At 42.5% G+C, this 16,713-nt stretch overlaps 2 protein-coding genes across 4 annotated transcripts in view; both read left to right on the top strand.

The window, feature by feature from the left end:
• Positions 1-16,713, top strand: part of KDM4C (lysine demethylase 4C) — a 404,294-nt gene that overhangs the window by 288,145 nt on the left and 99,436 nt on the right. The gene's annotated exons all lie outside the window — the stretch shown is intronic.
• LOC105748478 (protein SET-like) lies at positions 5,628-9,966 on the top strand. Its single transcript, XM_033404174.2, has 2 exons — positions 5,628-5,717; positions 8,552-9,966. The coding sequence occupies exons 1-2, from the start codon at positions 5,628-5,630 to the stop codon at positions 9,488-9,490; spliced, it is 1,029 nt and encodes a 342-aa protein (XP_033260065.1). The 3' UTR covers positions 9,491-9,966.

The following is a 16,713-nucleotide window of genomic DNA, read 5'->3' as shown; positions in this document are numbered from 1 at the left end:
CAATATAAAATTAGGGAAAATGTTATTTGAACACCTTGGTCTTTTATATGGATTTTGTCTAGTGACCCCAGTAGGAGGGGTATGGGACCAGCTTACGGCAGAGAGAGTGTTCATTGGTTTCCTCCGTTTGTCTTCAACACAGACACCCTGAGTCCCCCCTCCCTCCCTCCCTCCCTCCCTCCCTCCCTCCCTCTCTCCCTCTCTCCCTCTCTCTCTCTCTCTCTCTCTCTCTCTCTCTCTCTCTCTCTCTCTCTCTGTCTCTCTCTTTCAATTCTGGACACATTTTTTTCTTAGTAATGTTCAGAATTCCATATTCATTTTCTCCTTAATGGTTCAATATGGAAGGTTCTCTTCTGATGTCTTTGGTAGTAATTTTCAGGGAATCCTTGTTTTGCTTGCTAACTAAGACCAATATCTGTATTTTAAATTATTTTCATCTGTCATTTTAAAAGTATGTAGCTTAAGTAAGTCGAATATAAATTGCCTTCACCCTTTTCTAGAGGTTCCATATGCAAAAAATAAATTTAAAATGTACTGAAATTTTTTTTATTACTTACTATGTTCTTAGTATCCTGAGGTCAATGTATTCTTTTCTGTCAAACCTAGTTTCTATGTGTGTTGGCGGTCCCCAAACCACTCCCAGGTTCGGTGATTCACGAGAACTCACAGCACTCAGCATACAGTTGTTCTCACAGCTGTGATTACACCAAGTAAACTCAGCAAAGGGAAAAAAAGGCACATGGGGCGGAGACTGGAGGAAACCAGCTGCAAGCTTCCAGAGTTCTCACCCAGGGAGGCACACAGTGCTCCTTAATTCCCCCTGGAATGAGTTATGACAATACATGTAGAATGTTGCCAACCAGAGAGGCTCGTTAGAGAGTCGGTGCCCAGAGTTTTTACTCAAAACTGATCACATAGGCACCCTCTGCCTAGCACGTATCACAATTCCAGAATCCCAGAAGGGAAGCAATTGTTCAGCATAAACCATATTGTTTGTACTGTGCAGTCTAGGCACCGTGAGCCATTCTTTTCAGGAGATGGAGGGAATTCTCCCGAAATTCAAGTTCCCAGACACCTTCCAGGGGCCAACCTTGTCAGCAGGACTCTCAAAGGATAGCAGTCACAGGCCTGTTATGTTAGTTCCTTTCTGCACAACATGCAGTAGAAAGCTAGAATATCCATTTATACCAAAGGCAAAAATAAGTTTGCTGGAGCAAAGAATATGTGCATTAACCTCTTTAAGAGTGACTTTGGACATCTTCCCTCTAGCTCACTTTTCACCTCTGTAAAATGCGCGAGTACTTTGCACTTTAGAATTCTGTGATCCTCTATGTTTTCTAATACTTTATACATCAGTGATTCTCAGACTGGGGTCCATGTACCCTAGGGTTATGTGAGCACTGTCTCAGAGGTACAATGCAGTGATAGTTCTTTGAGGATGAACTTCCAGATCCTGGACTTTTGTACATCCTGTTTCCTCATATTGGTGTGAAGGAGAGAGAACCTTGGAAGGAGCTTCTGGTTCTCCTTTCTCACCACCCCTTTTGCTTTACAGAATAAATGAATTACTCTCAGATAGGTGAACAAAGGGGCCGATTCTGAGGGCAAGTGTTCAGAGACCAAAGCAAAGACAGATTAGGTAATAAATACTGAAGAGAATAGCACATTATTTCGCTTAGGTCATAAATTTATTGCAAAGGTTGTGACGTTATCTACTAGCTGCTCACTGAAATCCATGGTCTTCTCTTCCTTGGGCCACAGCTAGTCCACGTCACAGCCTCCCTTGCAGGAAGGAGCTCAGCCAAAGGTATGGGAGGAAAATGATGGGTGACTCCCAGGCTTGGCTTCTAAATACCCCCATCTGTCCTCCTCCTTACTGTTTTCTGGAAAGGAGTTGACCCAGAGAGAGACCCCGGAACCCAAACGTTGAGATGGCAGCGCTTTTGTCCCTAAATGACTGTGGAGGAATGTTAGCCCAGTGAACTGTTTTCCAGCCCAATACTGTTATGTGAGCCAGAAACAAATTCCTGTTACGTTTAAGTCATTATATCGTTGGACCTATATTTTACCCTAATACACTCAAGATTGCCTCTTAGAATTAGAATTCAGAAATGAGGTGCTTGATATGGGGATGCATATTAATACATTTATTTTATTTTAAAAAATGAATTCAGTCTTTTTCTGATAGAAACTAAATCTGTTTTGGCAGATTGGTTTGATAACAAGGACCACCTTTGTCTGTCAGGTTATATATATGGCTGACATTTCACATAAATTTGGCTTCATTTGCAGTCCCAAAGTTTGACAAATATACTTAAAGCACGCATATAATTATATCCTGGAATTCTATGCTGGAAAAGGGTTTCCTTTACTTTTTTTTTTCCAATCTTAAAATTAAAAAATAAAATTTATAAGGGTTAACTTTAACATATGCAAGGAAAGGTACAGTTTTCCAAAACTCTTTTGGGGGAATTGTAAGCAAAAACAATTGAAGACTGCTGGTATATAGAAGAGGACTGTTAGCAAGTAGTTTAAATGAGTCTTGATTGATCTGATTAAGTAACAGACAGTTAGTTATTCACTTGTGTAAATGAGCTAAACCTAAAGCAAACAACAGAGACTAATGCTGCAGCTTGAACAACTTGTACTCTTGTAAGTCTTCCAAATTACCCTCTTAAAATATTTGTATAGATCTCATCAGGCAGGTGAATGGAAAGGTTGAGTAAGTGAGCTTCCTGTAAGAAAAGTGTATGCATAGGGGGATTACTTCACTTACTGTGCCAGTAAACCTGAAATTTTATTGTTCCCTCTCCTTTCCTTAATCTCTTTTATGTACTGAGGAGACACATAGGTATGGGATGAACCTCGGGACCTGGGCCAAGTGTTTGTAGGAAAGAAATTGAAGAATAACTAGGTGACTAAAGTGCTAAGGGAAGGACTTAGTCTAACAGAATGCAATTTCCTAAATTTATGATTTGGCAAGCTTGGCACCTGTAGGGTTTTAAATAACTTCGGGGAAACATTCCTACTTGTGCCCCATACAGCATGTCAAACTCACTGCAAGCAAGGAACAGCAGAGTGCAGCCTGAGCATTTGTCCTCCTGGTGGATCAGCTGTAAAGGATCAGAGGCACTCATCACATCTCACAGGAGGCACGAACCCGTTGACTAAAAGTGCTCCAGGAGTGTGTCTCTGGCATCCATCCACTCTGAAAATGCTGGCAGTCATAAATGCCCGAGTCACACCTGGCATTGCTGTTGAAAAACACTGAACACCCCATGGGTCCACAGCCTGAAGGGGTTAGGGGAAAATCTGGGAAGTAGAATAACTGCTCTGCATGAGGAAGTATGAAGACAGACCTCTTCGAGTTGATGGAAGGTATCCTCTGTGTTTCCAGCATCTGCAAAACAAGTATCCAAAACCCTGGAGAGGAGTTCAGAGGGGCAAACAGTGGAAGGTAGGCCAGGGGCTAGTAAGGAATGGCATGTGTTACCTCAGAAACTCAAGGGAACGGGGTGAACATCCCCTGTTTCTCGCACTTCTTTAGAAACTGCGTGAGAGCAGGAACCCAGAGAGCTAATTGCTGGCTAAAGGGGCTTTGTGGGAGGTATTTGGGGGACGATGTTTAAACGTTGGGTGCCTTCCACTTGGCCTGGCCTACTGCCCTGTGAATGGCATCAAGGTGGCTCTGGGGATGGAGTCATCACAGTTACACTCCTGAGACCTCCTTCTGGAGACTCTGTGATTCCTCCAGGGCAGACACCACCGTGATCTTCAGCTTTGTATCATCAGAGCCTCATGTGGGGCCAGAGTCTATACCCAGAAAACGTTTAAACGATGAATGAATGGACCAGTTATAAGGTTTCCCTCCAACCTTGCCCACTAAAATGGCACAAAGGGAGGGACTCAGACCAACATTCCATTAGGACTGGTGTGTGCTCACCTGAGTTTCATTTCAGCCTCCCTAGCAGGTGAGATTCAGGAGGAGTCAGGAGGAGAACCCAGTCAGGCATTGTCACTGACACCGTGATCAAGATAGACACTAGAGGCATCCCATTTAGAGCGACTCCGCACACCCTCACTGAGTCTTCCAGAGCCTTGCACTTGAGTCCTCTCTGAGGGTGATGATGGAAAGGATAGTACTTGTTGTGTAGCCATTCGCAGAGACAGAGCTCTGACTGCTTCCTGCCTGTGGGACCCAGTGGGCCTCCATAGGGCTTCGGGCAGTCCTTTTCCTGAAAAAGTCGGCCCCGCTACTGCAGGCAGCCTTGTCTGCTGACTTGACACTTCATCTTGAGACTGCTGGGTTGTCATGCTTGGCTCTGGAACTCACACTGCTTTAAAGCTGCTTCCTTGAGGGCAGGAAGATCTACAGGGGATAAAAAATGAAACGGGCAATTTTGCCAAGGATTTGCAGTAGCAAAACAGAGAGCTGACAATAGGAACATTCATTCTATTCAACAGAATGAGTGATCATGTTGTGTGCAATAAAAGGAAAGTGTCAGAGTTAGGAGAAATGATAAAACAGAGCACCAACCATTAAGTGTTCCTTCCTTATTTAATATTTATATTCCTAGCCATTGTTAGGGTTCCATCTCAAGCAGGGATGAGACCTGACTGAAGTTCCCTATTGTCTGTTTTCCTGAAGAAGTGCTGCACAGTATTTAATAATTTATCAAATAAGTAGAGTTCTCTCAGTTCAGCAGTCAGTATGTACTCGACAGTTCAGGAACATTTCCCCCCGTTCCAAGTTGGTATTTTGTACATATGTTTGTATGTGTGTATTTTATATAAAACACACACATATAAAATATATTTAGTGGGCTTCCCTGGTGGCGCAGTGGTTGAGAGTCCGCCTGCCGATGCAGGGGACGCGGGTTCGTGCCCCGGTCCGGGAAGATCCCACATGCCACGGAGTGGCTGGGCCTGTGAGCCATGGCCGCTGAGCCCACGCGTCCGGAGCCTGTGCTCCGCAATGGGAGAGGCCACAACAGTGAGAGGCCCGCGTACCGCAAAAAAAAAAAAATATATATATATATATATGTATATATACATATACATATATATATATATTTAGTATGTGTGGATGTATGCATTTGCGTATGTCAGGGGAGAGAGGAGTTGATGTTTACTCTGGCTCTGTCTTAACTGTAGCTCAAGATCATCAGAAAGCCTAGATGAGCCTTTCTATGCAAAGGGCAGAACATCAGGAGGGATCTTGTCCTGGTTCTGCTGTTGGCTACGAAACCTTAGGCAGGGAATTTAATCTCCAGGTGTCTAATATTTGCTACCTGTAAAATGAGATAATCATACCTAACATCCAGAGACATAACGAATCATGAGTTACTGCATGTAAAGTGCCTGAGGCAAATGGAAGTTAACGTTCTTTGTGAGACAGGGCGGTAGCATTTAAACAGTAAAACTGTGGGACAGTTTGTGTTCCTTTTACATCATCCCTTCTCTCAAAAGAAAGATAGGGAGGTCTCTCCACCGTACCTCTATGAGAATTTGGGTCCAGATCCTTAAGAGGATTTTTGTTTAGGAGAAGATTGAAAGAGTAAAAGCATTATATGAAGAGAAGACTAAAAAGCTACGAAGAATCGTAGAAAGCATTCAACTGGTAGCGCATGGTGTGCAGGGGCAGAGAGCTACTCAGATTATCACCTTTAGATCCCTGCCATCAAGTGCCCAGAGGAGACAAGACTCTGAGGGACCAAGTATGTGCTGCCATAGAACATTTTAGTGAAGATAAGGAGTTGAATGGAGGTGGTTGGTTGCTTCTAATGCCCTGGGGAACTTAGGGGAAGAAAATAAGGAGCCTGGGGCTTTTAATTTAATGTAAGTGGTAATGACCTGTGCTGCTGCTGGCTGAAGCTCTAGGAGCCTCTGCGTGGTGTCACCATCTCTCCGTGAAAACGGCATGGTTCAGATAGAGGCGCTGCCCCAGCCCGGGGCCCAGATTAAAGACCTGCAGCAGAGTCACAGCCAGCATTCAACATGAGCAAGAAACAAACATTTCATGAGGCTCTGGAGATTGTTGCTGCTGGAGCATGAAAGATGACTAATATAAAGTCTGTTAACATATTCTTTTGGAAAATGCTCATCTAGTGTCCGATATCAGGGCCCACTATGCTCATAGCTTGTTCTTTAAAAATCTTTCCAAGCACTAAGTTCTCATGCAGGTCTCCATTGACCCTTTATGAAGCAACTACCTTAAATGTTACCCAGGGCCACGACTCTTCCACTTATGAGCTGTGTGATCTTGGTGAAGTTCCTGAACTGCTCTGTGCCTCTGTTTCTACATCTATAAAATAGAAATATTACTATTGCCTATCTCATGGAGTTTAGAGGAATAAATTAAGTAAATAATGAATAGTATATGTATTACCCTCAAAGCAGTATCCAACATGTAGTAAATATTTATTAAATTTATTTATAAATATTTAATGAGGGTTTACCTTCTTCCGGGTCCTGAGCCGTTACTTATAAGGGCTTATATGTAAGGGCTTATAAGGATGAACCAGAACATGTTGGTTCCAATGTTCTTGGAGCTCTTAGGTCTAGGAAGAGAGATATATTTAAAAATGACTATTTATGAAAAGGAATTGTCCCATGACAATGTCCATCAGGGAGACTAACCTAATTTGGAGCGTCAAGAGTGGATGACCCTGAAGGAATGACATTTAAGAACTAAAACGTGAGAGAGGTGCAGCCAAGATGAAGGTAGGGATGGTGGGGGGAGGTTATGCAAGTTAAGGGAGTGGTATATTCAAGGTCCTTGAGGCTGGAAGAAATGAGGTGCGTCAGAGAAGAGAAAGGAACCAGTGGGGCAGGAGCAGCGGAGGACAGAGCTCTGAGCCGCGTGGCAGAGGAGAGAGGGATGCCTTTGGGGGCATCTCAGCCCTGGGTGTGTGATTGTGGGCAAGCTCATCTGCTTCAGGCCTCAGTTTCCTTATTTCTAAGGTAAACGGTCCTTTCAGTTCTAAAATTCTTATTCTGGGATTTTTCTCACCTTTTCCTGGTTCCAAAAGAGCCAGTGAGGCTGTGCTGAAAGTTGTTTCTAATCAAGTCTAGTTGTGTAGGGTGAACTATGGGGAACAACCAGAAAGAGGGGAGGGTAGGCTCTTTCTGGTCTGATGCTTAACCTGACTTTTATGTTGTAAAATGCAGAGTCCTGACGGCTGACCCTCCAGCAGCTTTGGGTCCTTGGTTGGCAGGTGCCTCTAGCCCCTGCTAGAGGCAGAAAGGCAGGAGTCACGCTTACGCTCCCGCTTCCTCCTCTGCTCGTAGGAGTGTGGGCTTAAAATTTTTTTTTCTGTTGCGTTTTTCTTCTCAGACTGCATGGTGAGATAATTTTAGCATTTATAGAAAATGGTGCTCCCCGCTGGGCTTATACATTAACCCCTCCTAAAGTGAATGGAGCATGCAGTGGAGGAACTTCGTTTTTTCCTCTTTTTCTTTCTTTTATTACTTTTCATTTAAAAAAGTTATTCACATTTAGTACATTTGAACTCAAGAGCAAGCAGAAAAGTTTTAAAAATTGGTAGATATTTCTGTATCTTAAAACTCCACTGGCCTAATTGTGAATTTCTGAGTTAGGCCACACAAGATTTTTCGTTGTGTGTCCTCTGACCTACATTGATTGCTGCAACACCAGCATCAGAATAGTTATTATTCTGTTGAGTAAATATGCCTCTGTCACAGATGGGAACAATTTTAGCCACAGTCTGTGCTGTGTGTCTCAGTGGAAACTTTATAGAAAAGTGAGGCTGGGGGAGACGGGAAAGTTGGGAGAATACGCTTTGGAATAGGCTGCTCTGAGAAGGATGCCCACCCTGCTTCTCAGCTCCAGTCCCTCCCTGAGCCAGCTGCCACTCTGCCCTTGGGAAGTAAATGTTGCACTGGGCACTGCCCTCTTCAGCCCTTGCTCCTGACCGAGGTGCTGTCAGAGTGCTCTTCACTTTTGATAACTGTAGCTGCTACCAGAAGACCCCTGGGATCATGAACTACAGGATCAACTGGCAGGCACTTTTGAACTGATGCCCACGTTCCCGCATATCCTTCCTAAGAGCATGTACAAGGATAATCCACACTTTTCCCTCAAGTCGATCTGCTCAAGAACACACCGGCTGTCTACAGGTCTACAGAGTCTCCTGTCCTCCTCCCCCTCACAGCCCATCTCCTACTTGGCTCGTGTCTGTCTCTGATCTTACTGTGGTGCCCTGCTTGTGTCGGAAGACCTCTGGCACGTAAAACAGAGGAATGATGCAAAACGCTGGTCTTAGTAAAGTTGAAAAAGGGAATGAATGTAATGACTGGGTAGCAAGTACTTATTTGCAACTCAGGTGGCTCCTTTTCGTTCCTTTTGGCAAAATTGAAGGACTACCCAAAGGAAGTCAGCTGATAGATAGCGATGGATGGTAGTTGAGAAAGTTCAAAAGAACTGAGAAACATTGCTGCAACAGAGCTCCTCCAATCCTATCCGCTTATTAATGTGAATTATTTTTTAAGGAGAAATATAATTAAAATGACACTGGAACTATATCACTAGCAGTGTGTGACATTATCTGTATTTATACAAGCTACTTTAGAAAAATCTTTGCCGGCCGCCCGCCCTCGCCGTGAGGAGGAAGTGGGAGGAGGAAGCGGCTGGGGAGATCAGCCGCGAGCTGGAGCGCGGAGCCTGAGTGAGGGAGCAGAGCCGCCAGCGCGCCCGCTGCCGCCGCCTCCCCTCCAGAAAGAACAGCAGGAAGCAGTTGGACATATTGATGAAGTACAAAATGAAATAGACAGACTTAACGAACAAGCCAGTGAGGAGATTCTGAAAGTAGAACAGAAATATAACAAACTCTGCCAACCATTTTTTCAGAAGAGGTCGGAATTGATCGCCCAAATCCCAAATTTTGGGGGAGCAACGTTTGCTAACCATCCTCAAGTGTCTGCACTGCTTGGGGAGGAGGACGAAGAGGCGCTGCATTATTTGACAAGAGTCGAAGTGACAGAATTTGAAGATATTAAATCAGGTTACAGGATAGATTTTTATTTTGATGAAAACCCTTACTTCGAAAATAAAGTTCTCTCCAAAGAATTTCATCTGAATGAGAGTGGTGATCCGTCTTCAAAGTCCACTGAAATCAAATGGAAATCCGGAAAGGATTTGACAAAACGTTCAAGTCAAACGCAGAATAAAGCCAGAAGGAAGAGACAGCATGAGGACCCAGAAAGCTTCTTCACCTGGTTTACCGATCATTCTGATACAGGTGCAGATGAGTTAGGAGAGGTCATCAAAGATGATATTTGGCCAAATCCATTACAGTACTACTTGGTCCCGGACATGGATGATGAGGAAGGGGAAGGAGAAGATGATGATGATGAAGAGGAAGAAGGATTGAAAGATATTGATGAAGAAGGGGATGTGGATGAAGGTGAAGAAGATGAAGATGATGATGAGGGGGAGGAAGGAGAGGAAGATGAAGGAGAAGATGACTAATGGAACACTGATGGATTCCAACCTTCCTGTTTTAATTTTCTCCAGTCCCCGGGAGCAAGTTGCAGTCTTTTTTTTTTTTTTTTCTCCTCCTCCTCCTCTTGTGCTCAGTTGCCCTGTTTTTGAGGTTTCTTTTCTCCTTTATACCATGGCTCACAACTTATTTTGGGGGGAAATACCTTGAGCAGAATTCAGTGGGCAAAGAATCTCTACCCCTTTCTGTTCCAAATTCATTTTTATCCCTTCCTGTCTCAACAAAAACTTTATGGAATCAACACCACCATACTCTGTGGGAAAAAAGAAAAACCTTCTGCTCCCTTACCTCTGCTGGAAGCTGGAGGGTACTAGGCCCCTGTGTATGAGTGCATAGAATTCTAGCTTTTTTCCTCCTTTCTCTGTATATTGGGCTCAGAGATTACACTGTGTCTCTATGTGAATATGGACAGTTAGCATTTACCAACATGTATCTGTCTACTTTCTCTTGTTTAAAAAAAGAGAAAAAAACCTTAGGGCTTCCCTGGTGGTGCAGTGGTTGAGAATCTGCCTGCCAATGCAGGGGACACGGGTTCGAGCCCTGGTCTGGGAAGATCCCACATGCCACGGAGAAACTGGGCCCGTGAGCCATGGCCACTGGGCCTGCTCATCCGGAGCCTGTGCTCCACAACAAGAGAGGCCCGCGCACCGCAATGAAGAGTGGCCCCCGCTTGCCACAACTAGAGAAAGCCCTAGCACAGAAACGAAGACCCAACACAGCCATAAATAAATAAATAAATTAATTAAAAAAAAAACTTTAAAAAATGGGGTTATAGAAGGTCAGCAAAGGGTGGGTTTGAGATGTTTGGGTGGGTTAAGTGGGCATTTTGACAACATGGCTTCTCCTTTGGCATGTTTAATTGTGATGTTTAATGGACATCCTTGCAGTTTAAGATGACACTTGTTTTTTTTGTTTGTTTGTTTTTTGTTTTTTGCGATACGCGGGCCTCCCACTGTTGTGGCCTCTTCCGTTGCGGAGCACAGGCTCCGGACGTGCAGGCTCAGCGGCCATGGCTCACGGGCCTAACCGCTCCGCGGCATGTGGGATCTTCCCAGACCGGGGCATGAACCCGTGTCCCCTGCATCGGCAGGCGGACTCTCAACCACTGCGCCACCAGGGAAGCCCAAGGGAAAACAGTTTGACATGAGTTAACAACCAAAACAGGAAGAAAAAGAAAAATATTGGAGTTATTAAAATTTCAGATTATAAAAATTAAAGTGGGAAAAAATTACTATTTTTCTTCAAAATAATGTTTCTAATTTAACATACTTTAAAGTGTTTTGTGGGTTGAATAATTTAAAAAATATCATGGCCTCTTCACAGGTTTATTATTTTTCATAGTCACTGGAATTCATCATATATTCCTCTGTAGCACATTTAAAGGAAAAATCATATGCAGGGCATCATGGTGGCTCTTTAGGGCATTTTTTATCCTCTTTTTCATCTTCATCCTCTTTTTCATCAGGATCGAGTTCTTCCCAGTATTTACTGAGTGGTATATGTAGAGGAGGCAGAGTGAAAGAAGTGATAAGTTGGAAAGAATTTTTACTGTTTCTGAGATAGTACAGACGGGTTCCTCTTGGATTTTCCGAATTTTTTTATACTTAATAGTACATTTTAATGAGTCTTTGGGGGAAGTCATAACTTTGCTACATTGCTTATCTCTGCCGCCTGCTCACATGACACAATACTCTTGTGAGGTATAATATTAAAATCATCTCTGGCTAAAAGTGGATTTTGGCTTTTAGCCTAACACTGAGCAAATAACCTTTCCATTCCAAGTTAAATGTTCCCATAAGCTCCTTAAAACCAAGTTTTCCTTGTTTAAAAAAGTTACCTAATATAATTCCCAAAGGGTAGGGTATGGAAGCTATTTAAATGAGGCTTAAAAAAAAATCCTTCCCACGTTTTGCTGGCTTGGTCTTTCTTTTGCTAAGATTTGATGGGTGTTTCTTTGCTAGGTTTGAGGTGAGAGGTCAGAATTCTCACAAGGGAGTTTGATGGTCCATCACATGGGTTCATTTCCTTAGCTCAAATTGTGGCTTAAAGCAGAATGCAGCTGCCTATTGCCAGTATGCCTTCACTGGGGAATCACTGCAGAAACTCTATCAGGCCCCATCTTTGTACTTGATTGTGACCCCATTATTGTCCAGAACTCTAAACCTCCAGCTCCCTCATAGCACAAGGCCAGGCTTTCTATGGTTTCCCCAGTAGGTCAGCCCCAAGGTAGATGAAAATTTGATAGATGTGCTTATAGTCTCTTTGGAGTTTTCTGTAGGAACTTGACAAGTAGATTCTTTCTACTAAATATTTTAACACACAGCCGTTAAAATGACATTTACCTCTTCTAGGACCATTTTTGACAGTGGCATGTAGTAGTTTCATTTTATTTGAAAACATCATTTGGGGTTTTATAGAAAAAAATAAAATATTTATCTCCACAGCTTGTTATCAGCAGGGAGGATAGGCATTCTTGGATGGATGGATGGAAGGTTTATTGGTAGAAAGATTCAAGAAGCTATTTTGTGATAAAGGATTTCTTTGCATTTTTCCTCTAGTCAAGTAAATTGCTTGTGGGTTCTTGCTAGGAAAAAATAATCTCTCTGGTGCTGCTTTTAATTTGATCGGGTTTAAAATGTTTTCAGAAGGGTTAAGCTTCCCTTGTGTTAATGTCTGGTGTGGTCAAATGGAGGATGGCTTTGGAAAGGGCTTTTTTATGATGTTCTATTCAACCTTGCCACAGGAGGTTCAGTACAGTGGACCAGTCAAAACAATAACACCATTTTCACTTGACTTTAAGATGTGTGGTGTGTCCCCTTTCCCCCGACAGATAGTTCCTAAGCATATTTTTCTTTGACTCATGTGGTAAGGGTTTATGTTTCCTATGTTATATCTCCAGTGTGCCCAGCTGTCACTTTCAAAAAATAGGCACACACCACAATATTAACCCACTGTCATGATTTCTCATATATGTCTGCTGATAACTACACTTCACTTGCAAGGGGAAGAATTAACTGTACATCTTGTTTTTGTCCATTAGGTAAAAGTTTGCAAGATAAACTATATTCCTGGTGGGGCATAGGAGCATTTTTATGAGCAGGTGGGCCAAGTTGTAAAAAGACCATCATAAAGCTTAAAACTTGGGGAAAAAACCAAAACCTCCTCTGCTTGGGGGCTCTGTTTTTAATCTGATCCTCTGCTGAGTTCATGAATATTTCAAGGGAACCTGAACAGGTTATTCTTTCTTCCCTGGGGGCTACTGGGTGGCTTTCAATGGAAACATGCAGTTTGTCACTTTCATAGGAATGGTTTTAACACTATATAAGTCCAAAGTGGAGGTCAGAATTCACTTAATAGGGAAACCCCGTGTGACATTTTGCCAAACTTCACACAAGTCTAGTAATAGAATAGAATAAATTTTCCACCCCAGTAATATAGATGTTGTTGAGTTTGGTTTTTTTTTCCCTAAGAAGCTTAACATCATTAAAAAAAAAAAAGAGTTTTCCCTCTGGAAGAAAGCAGAAATACATGCTCCCTATACTTTAAGAAGGGTCTGTGAATCCAGGTGTTTAGTTTCTTACATTTTGATGAATACTGGATAAATGTATGATTTCAGTGACCCTGCTTTAAAAAATAGTTAACTAAACACGGCTATTGCAGAAAAAATGAAAATACTCAAAAAATGAAAACCCTGAATCTAGTAAGAAGATTCTCCCCCCAACCCCACTTCTTAAAAGTAAATCTGAAAAAAACACACTGGTGATAAAGAATTAAGCTGTGGTTATCACACTTGCCATTGAAATGGGAAGCCAGGATTGAAGAATGAGTACACTGGCTCACAGCTGGGAAGACATCAGCAGGGGGAAGAAAGATCACGTGTTGCTGAGGGAGGCTGAACAGGGGAACTTGGTACAGACTAGTTTGAGAAGAGTTGTTGATGCTTGTCCTGCCACGGGGCTCAGCCACAGGCTCAGCAAATGGGGCTACGCTGTTCTGTGAAGATTTGTTGAAAAATCACACCCTTTTTGTTCCTCAGTGGAATAATCCCCTTATAACTGGTGCAATCTGATTTTCTGCCTCATTTGTATCCTATGTTCAAGCTCGTGTGCCTTTTGCTGTGGGAACCGGAAAGGAACAGATACATTATCACATTCTACTGTTTCTTTTTCCTTTTTTTCCTCATCTTTTAAAGGGTACAGTAACAATGGCCATGTTTGCAAAGCCTTTTGTGTTTAGAGAGCACTTCTGTATCCATTACCCCCTTAATTCCCACGGTGATCCTATGAAGCGCAGCTGGAGAAACTGAGGCTCAGGTGCACATGGGAACTCACCCAAGTACCCTGCTCCCTAGTGGGGGACCTGGAGCTCAAACTGCAGTCTCTCTCAGTGCTTCTCCTCTGTCAGGGAGCCGGATGGGTGTGAGTTAGCCTGAAATTTGCTCAGATACCGGCAAGCATTATGAGCCCCAAATCTTAACCTTTAGTACAAAAAAACCTAGAGGTCTTGAACTCTTCTGTTTCCTCATTTTGCATTCATTTGACCACAGTCATTTGAAGGGGATTCCAAAGAATACTGTTTTTTTCTTTATCGTTTACCATTGAAAAGTACCACGTTGGCCTCAAAACTGTAGCACTGAAATTTATATGTATACATACTTAGACAAAAGCAGCTTGTCTTGTACTCCCTGAAGCTTGATGGACTCCTGTTCCATGGATCAGGGGAGGGGCTGTCTCATCACACACAGGCATACACATAAGGGGAATAGGGGTGTGAACTTCAGGATGAACCGGATTATCCTCATCTTTTAAAAAAGTAATGTGAATGATAGAAGACGACCACACTTTAGTTTTACGATCGCCAGTGAGCCATAATAGAAGCAGTAAATGTCTCTTAGAGTTCTTTCACACATCTGCTTTGGTAATTCACTGTTCTGTTTGAACAGATCTCACAGAAATGGAATTTTTAAATATTGAGAAAATTCCATTGAGAAATAGAGGGAGAATGAAAAACTCACCATAAAAGCCATGGCAAGAATAAGCAAGATGTGGCCCACATCTGAAAAATGTTTACTTTTAATCTAAATGCAGTTTTCAGAGAAGTTAGTGTTCTCACCCTTTTGCTGAAGAGTCAGTTGCTGGGCCAGTCTAATACCTGTTTGACGTTGTTTAGCCAATTTTTCATGACAGAAACACATTGTAGGTAATGTGGATAAGGTATTGTTATTTTCATGAAGAAAATCTGCATGGTTAGAATTACTTGACTCCTCTGTTGCCGTTATAAACCTTTTTATGACCTGTTCATGGCTAGTTGCAAAAACAGGGAAACTGCGGGTAGTGCACAGTGTCTTTGGTTCGTTGTGGAAGCAAATCTGCCAGTTCTGATTTTGAAATGTTAAGAAAGAAAAAAAAAAAGCTCTAAAGATACCATGGTTTTTATACTCTAACCTTTTTTGATTATTATTGTAAAAACAGTAAAACAACAACCTTAAAAAAGAGAAACCTAGGGTTCCAGTAATCTAATCATGATGTTTTCCATTTTTTTTTTACATCTTTATTGGAGTATAATTGCTTTACAATGGTGTGTTAGTTTCTGCTTTATAACAAAGTGAATCAGTTATACAAATACATATGTTCCCATATCTCTTCCCTCTTGTGTCTCCCTCCCTCCCACCCTCCCTATCCCACCCCTCTAGGTGGCCACAAAGTACCGAGTTGATCTCCCTGTGCTATGCTGCTGCTTCCCACTAGCTATCTATTTTACGTTTGGTAGTGTATATATGTCCATGCCACTCTCTCACTTTGTCACAGCTTACCCGTCCCCCTCCTCATATCCTCAAGTCTGTTCTCTAGTAGGTCTGTGTCTTTATTCCTGTCTTACCCCTAGGTTCTTCATGACATTTTTTTTCTTAAATTCCATATATATGTGTTAGCATACGGTATTTCTCCTTCTCTTTCTGACTTACTTCACTCTGTATGACAAACTCTAGGTCCATCCACCTCATTACAAATAGCTCAATTTTGTTTCCTTTTATGGCTGAGTAATATTCCATTGTATATATGTGCCACATCTTCTTTTTTTTTTTTGCGGTACGCTGGCCTCTCACTGTTGTGGCCTCTCCTGTTGTGGAGCACAGGCTCTGGATGCGCAGGCTCAGCAGCCATGGCTCACGGGCCCAGCCGCTCTGCGGCATGTGGGAGCTTCCCGGACTGGGGCACGAACCCACGTCCCCTGCATCGGCAGGCGGACTCTCAACCACTGCGCCACCAGGGAAGCCCAGTGTGCCACATCTTCTTTATCCATTCATCCGATGATGGACACTTAGGTTGCTTCCATGTCCAGGCTAAGGTAAATAGAGCTGCAAAGAACATTTTGGTACATGACTCTTTTTGAATTATGGTTTTCTCAGGGTATATGCCCAGTAGTGGGATTGCTGGGATGTATGGTAGTTCTGTTTTTAGTGTTTTTAGGAACCTCCATACTGTTCTCCGTAGTGGCTGTATCAATTTACATTCCCACAAACAGTGCAAGAGTGTTCCCTTTTCTCCACACCCTCTCCAGCATTTATTGTTTCTAGATTTTTTGATGATGGCCATTCTGACCGGTGTGAGATGATATCTCATTGTAGTTTTGATTTGCATTTCTCTAATGATTAATGATGTTGAGCATTCTTTCATGTGTTTGTTGGCAGTCTGTATATCTTCTTTGGAGAAATGTCTATTTAGGTCTTCTGCACATTTTTGGATTGGGTTGTTTGTTTTTTTGTTATTGAGCTGCATGAGCTGCTTGTAAATTTTGGAGATTAATCCTTTGTCAGTTGCTTCATTTGCAGATATTTTCTCCCATTCTGAGGGTTGTCTTTTGGTCTTGTTTATGGTTTCCTTTGCTGTGCAAAAGCTTTGAAGTTTCATTAGGTCCCATTTGTTTATTTTTGTTTTTATTTCCATTTCTCTAGGAGATGGGTCAAAAAGAATCTTGCTGTGATTTATGTCATAGAGTGTTCTGCCTATGTTTTCCTCTAAGAGTTTGATAGTTTCTGGCCTTACATTTAGGTCTTTAATCCATTTTGAGCTTATCTTTGTGTATGGTGTTAGGGAGTGATCTAATCTCATACTTCTACATGTACCTGTCCAGTTTTCCCAGCACCACTTATTGAAGAGGCTGTCCTTTCTCCACTGTACATTCCTGCCTCCTT

This window comes from Orcinus orca, chromosome 6 (assembly GCF_937001465.1).
Source record: "Orcinus orca chromosome 6, mOrcOrc1.1, whole genome shotgun sequence".
In the NCBI taxonomy this organism is placed as follows: Eukaryota; Metazoa; Chordata; class Mammalia; order Artiodactyla; family Delphinidae; genus Orcinus; species Orcinus orca.
This window is presented reverse-complemented; position numbering and strand designations above follow the sequence as displayed.

Bases quoted from the DNA above. Each gene is read 5' to 3' on its own strand.
- LOC105748478 (XM_033404174.2), top strand. From the start codon at position 5,628: ATGGTGTGCAGGGGCAGAGAGCTACTCAGATTATCACCTTTAGATCCC. The intron at 5,718-8,551 runs GTATGTGCTGCC...CTATATCACTAG, and splicing joins ACAAGACTCTGAGGGACCAA to CAGTGTGTGACATTATCTGT.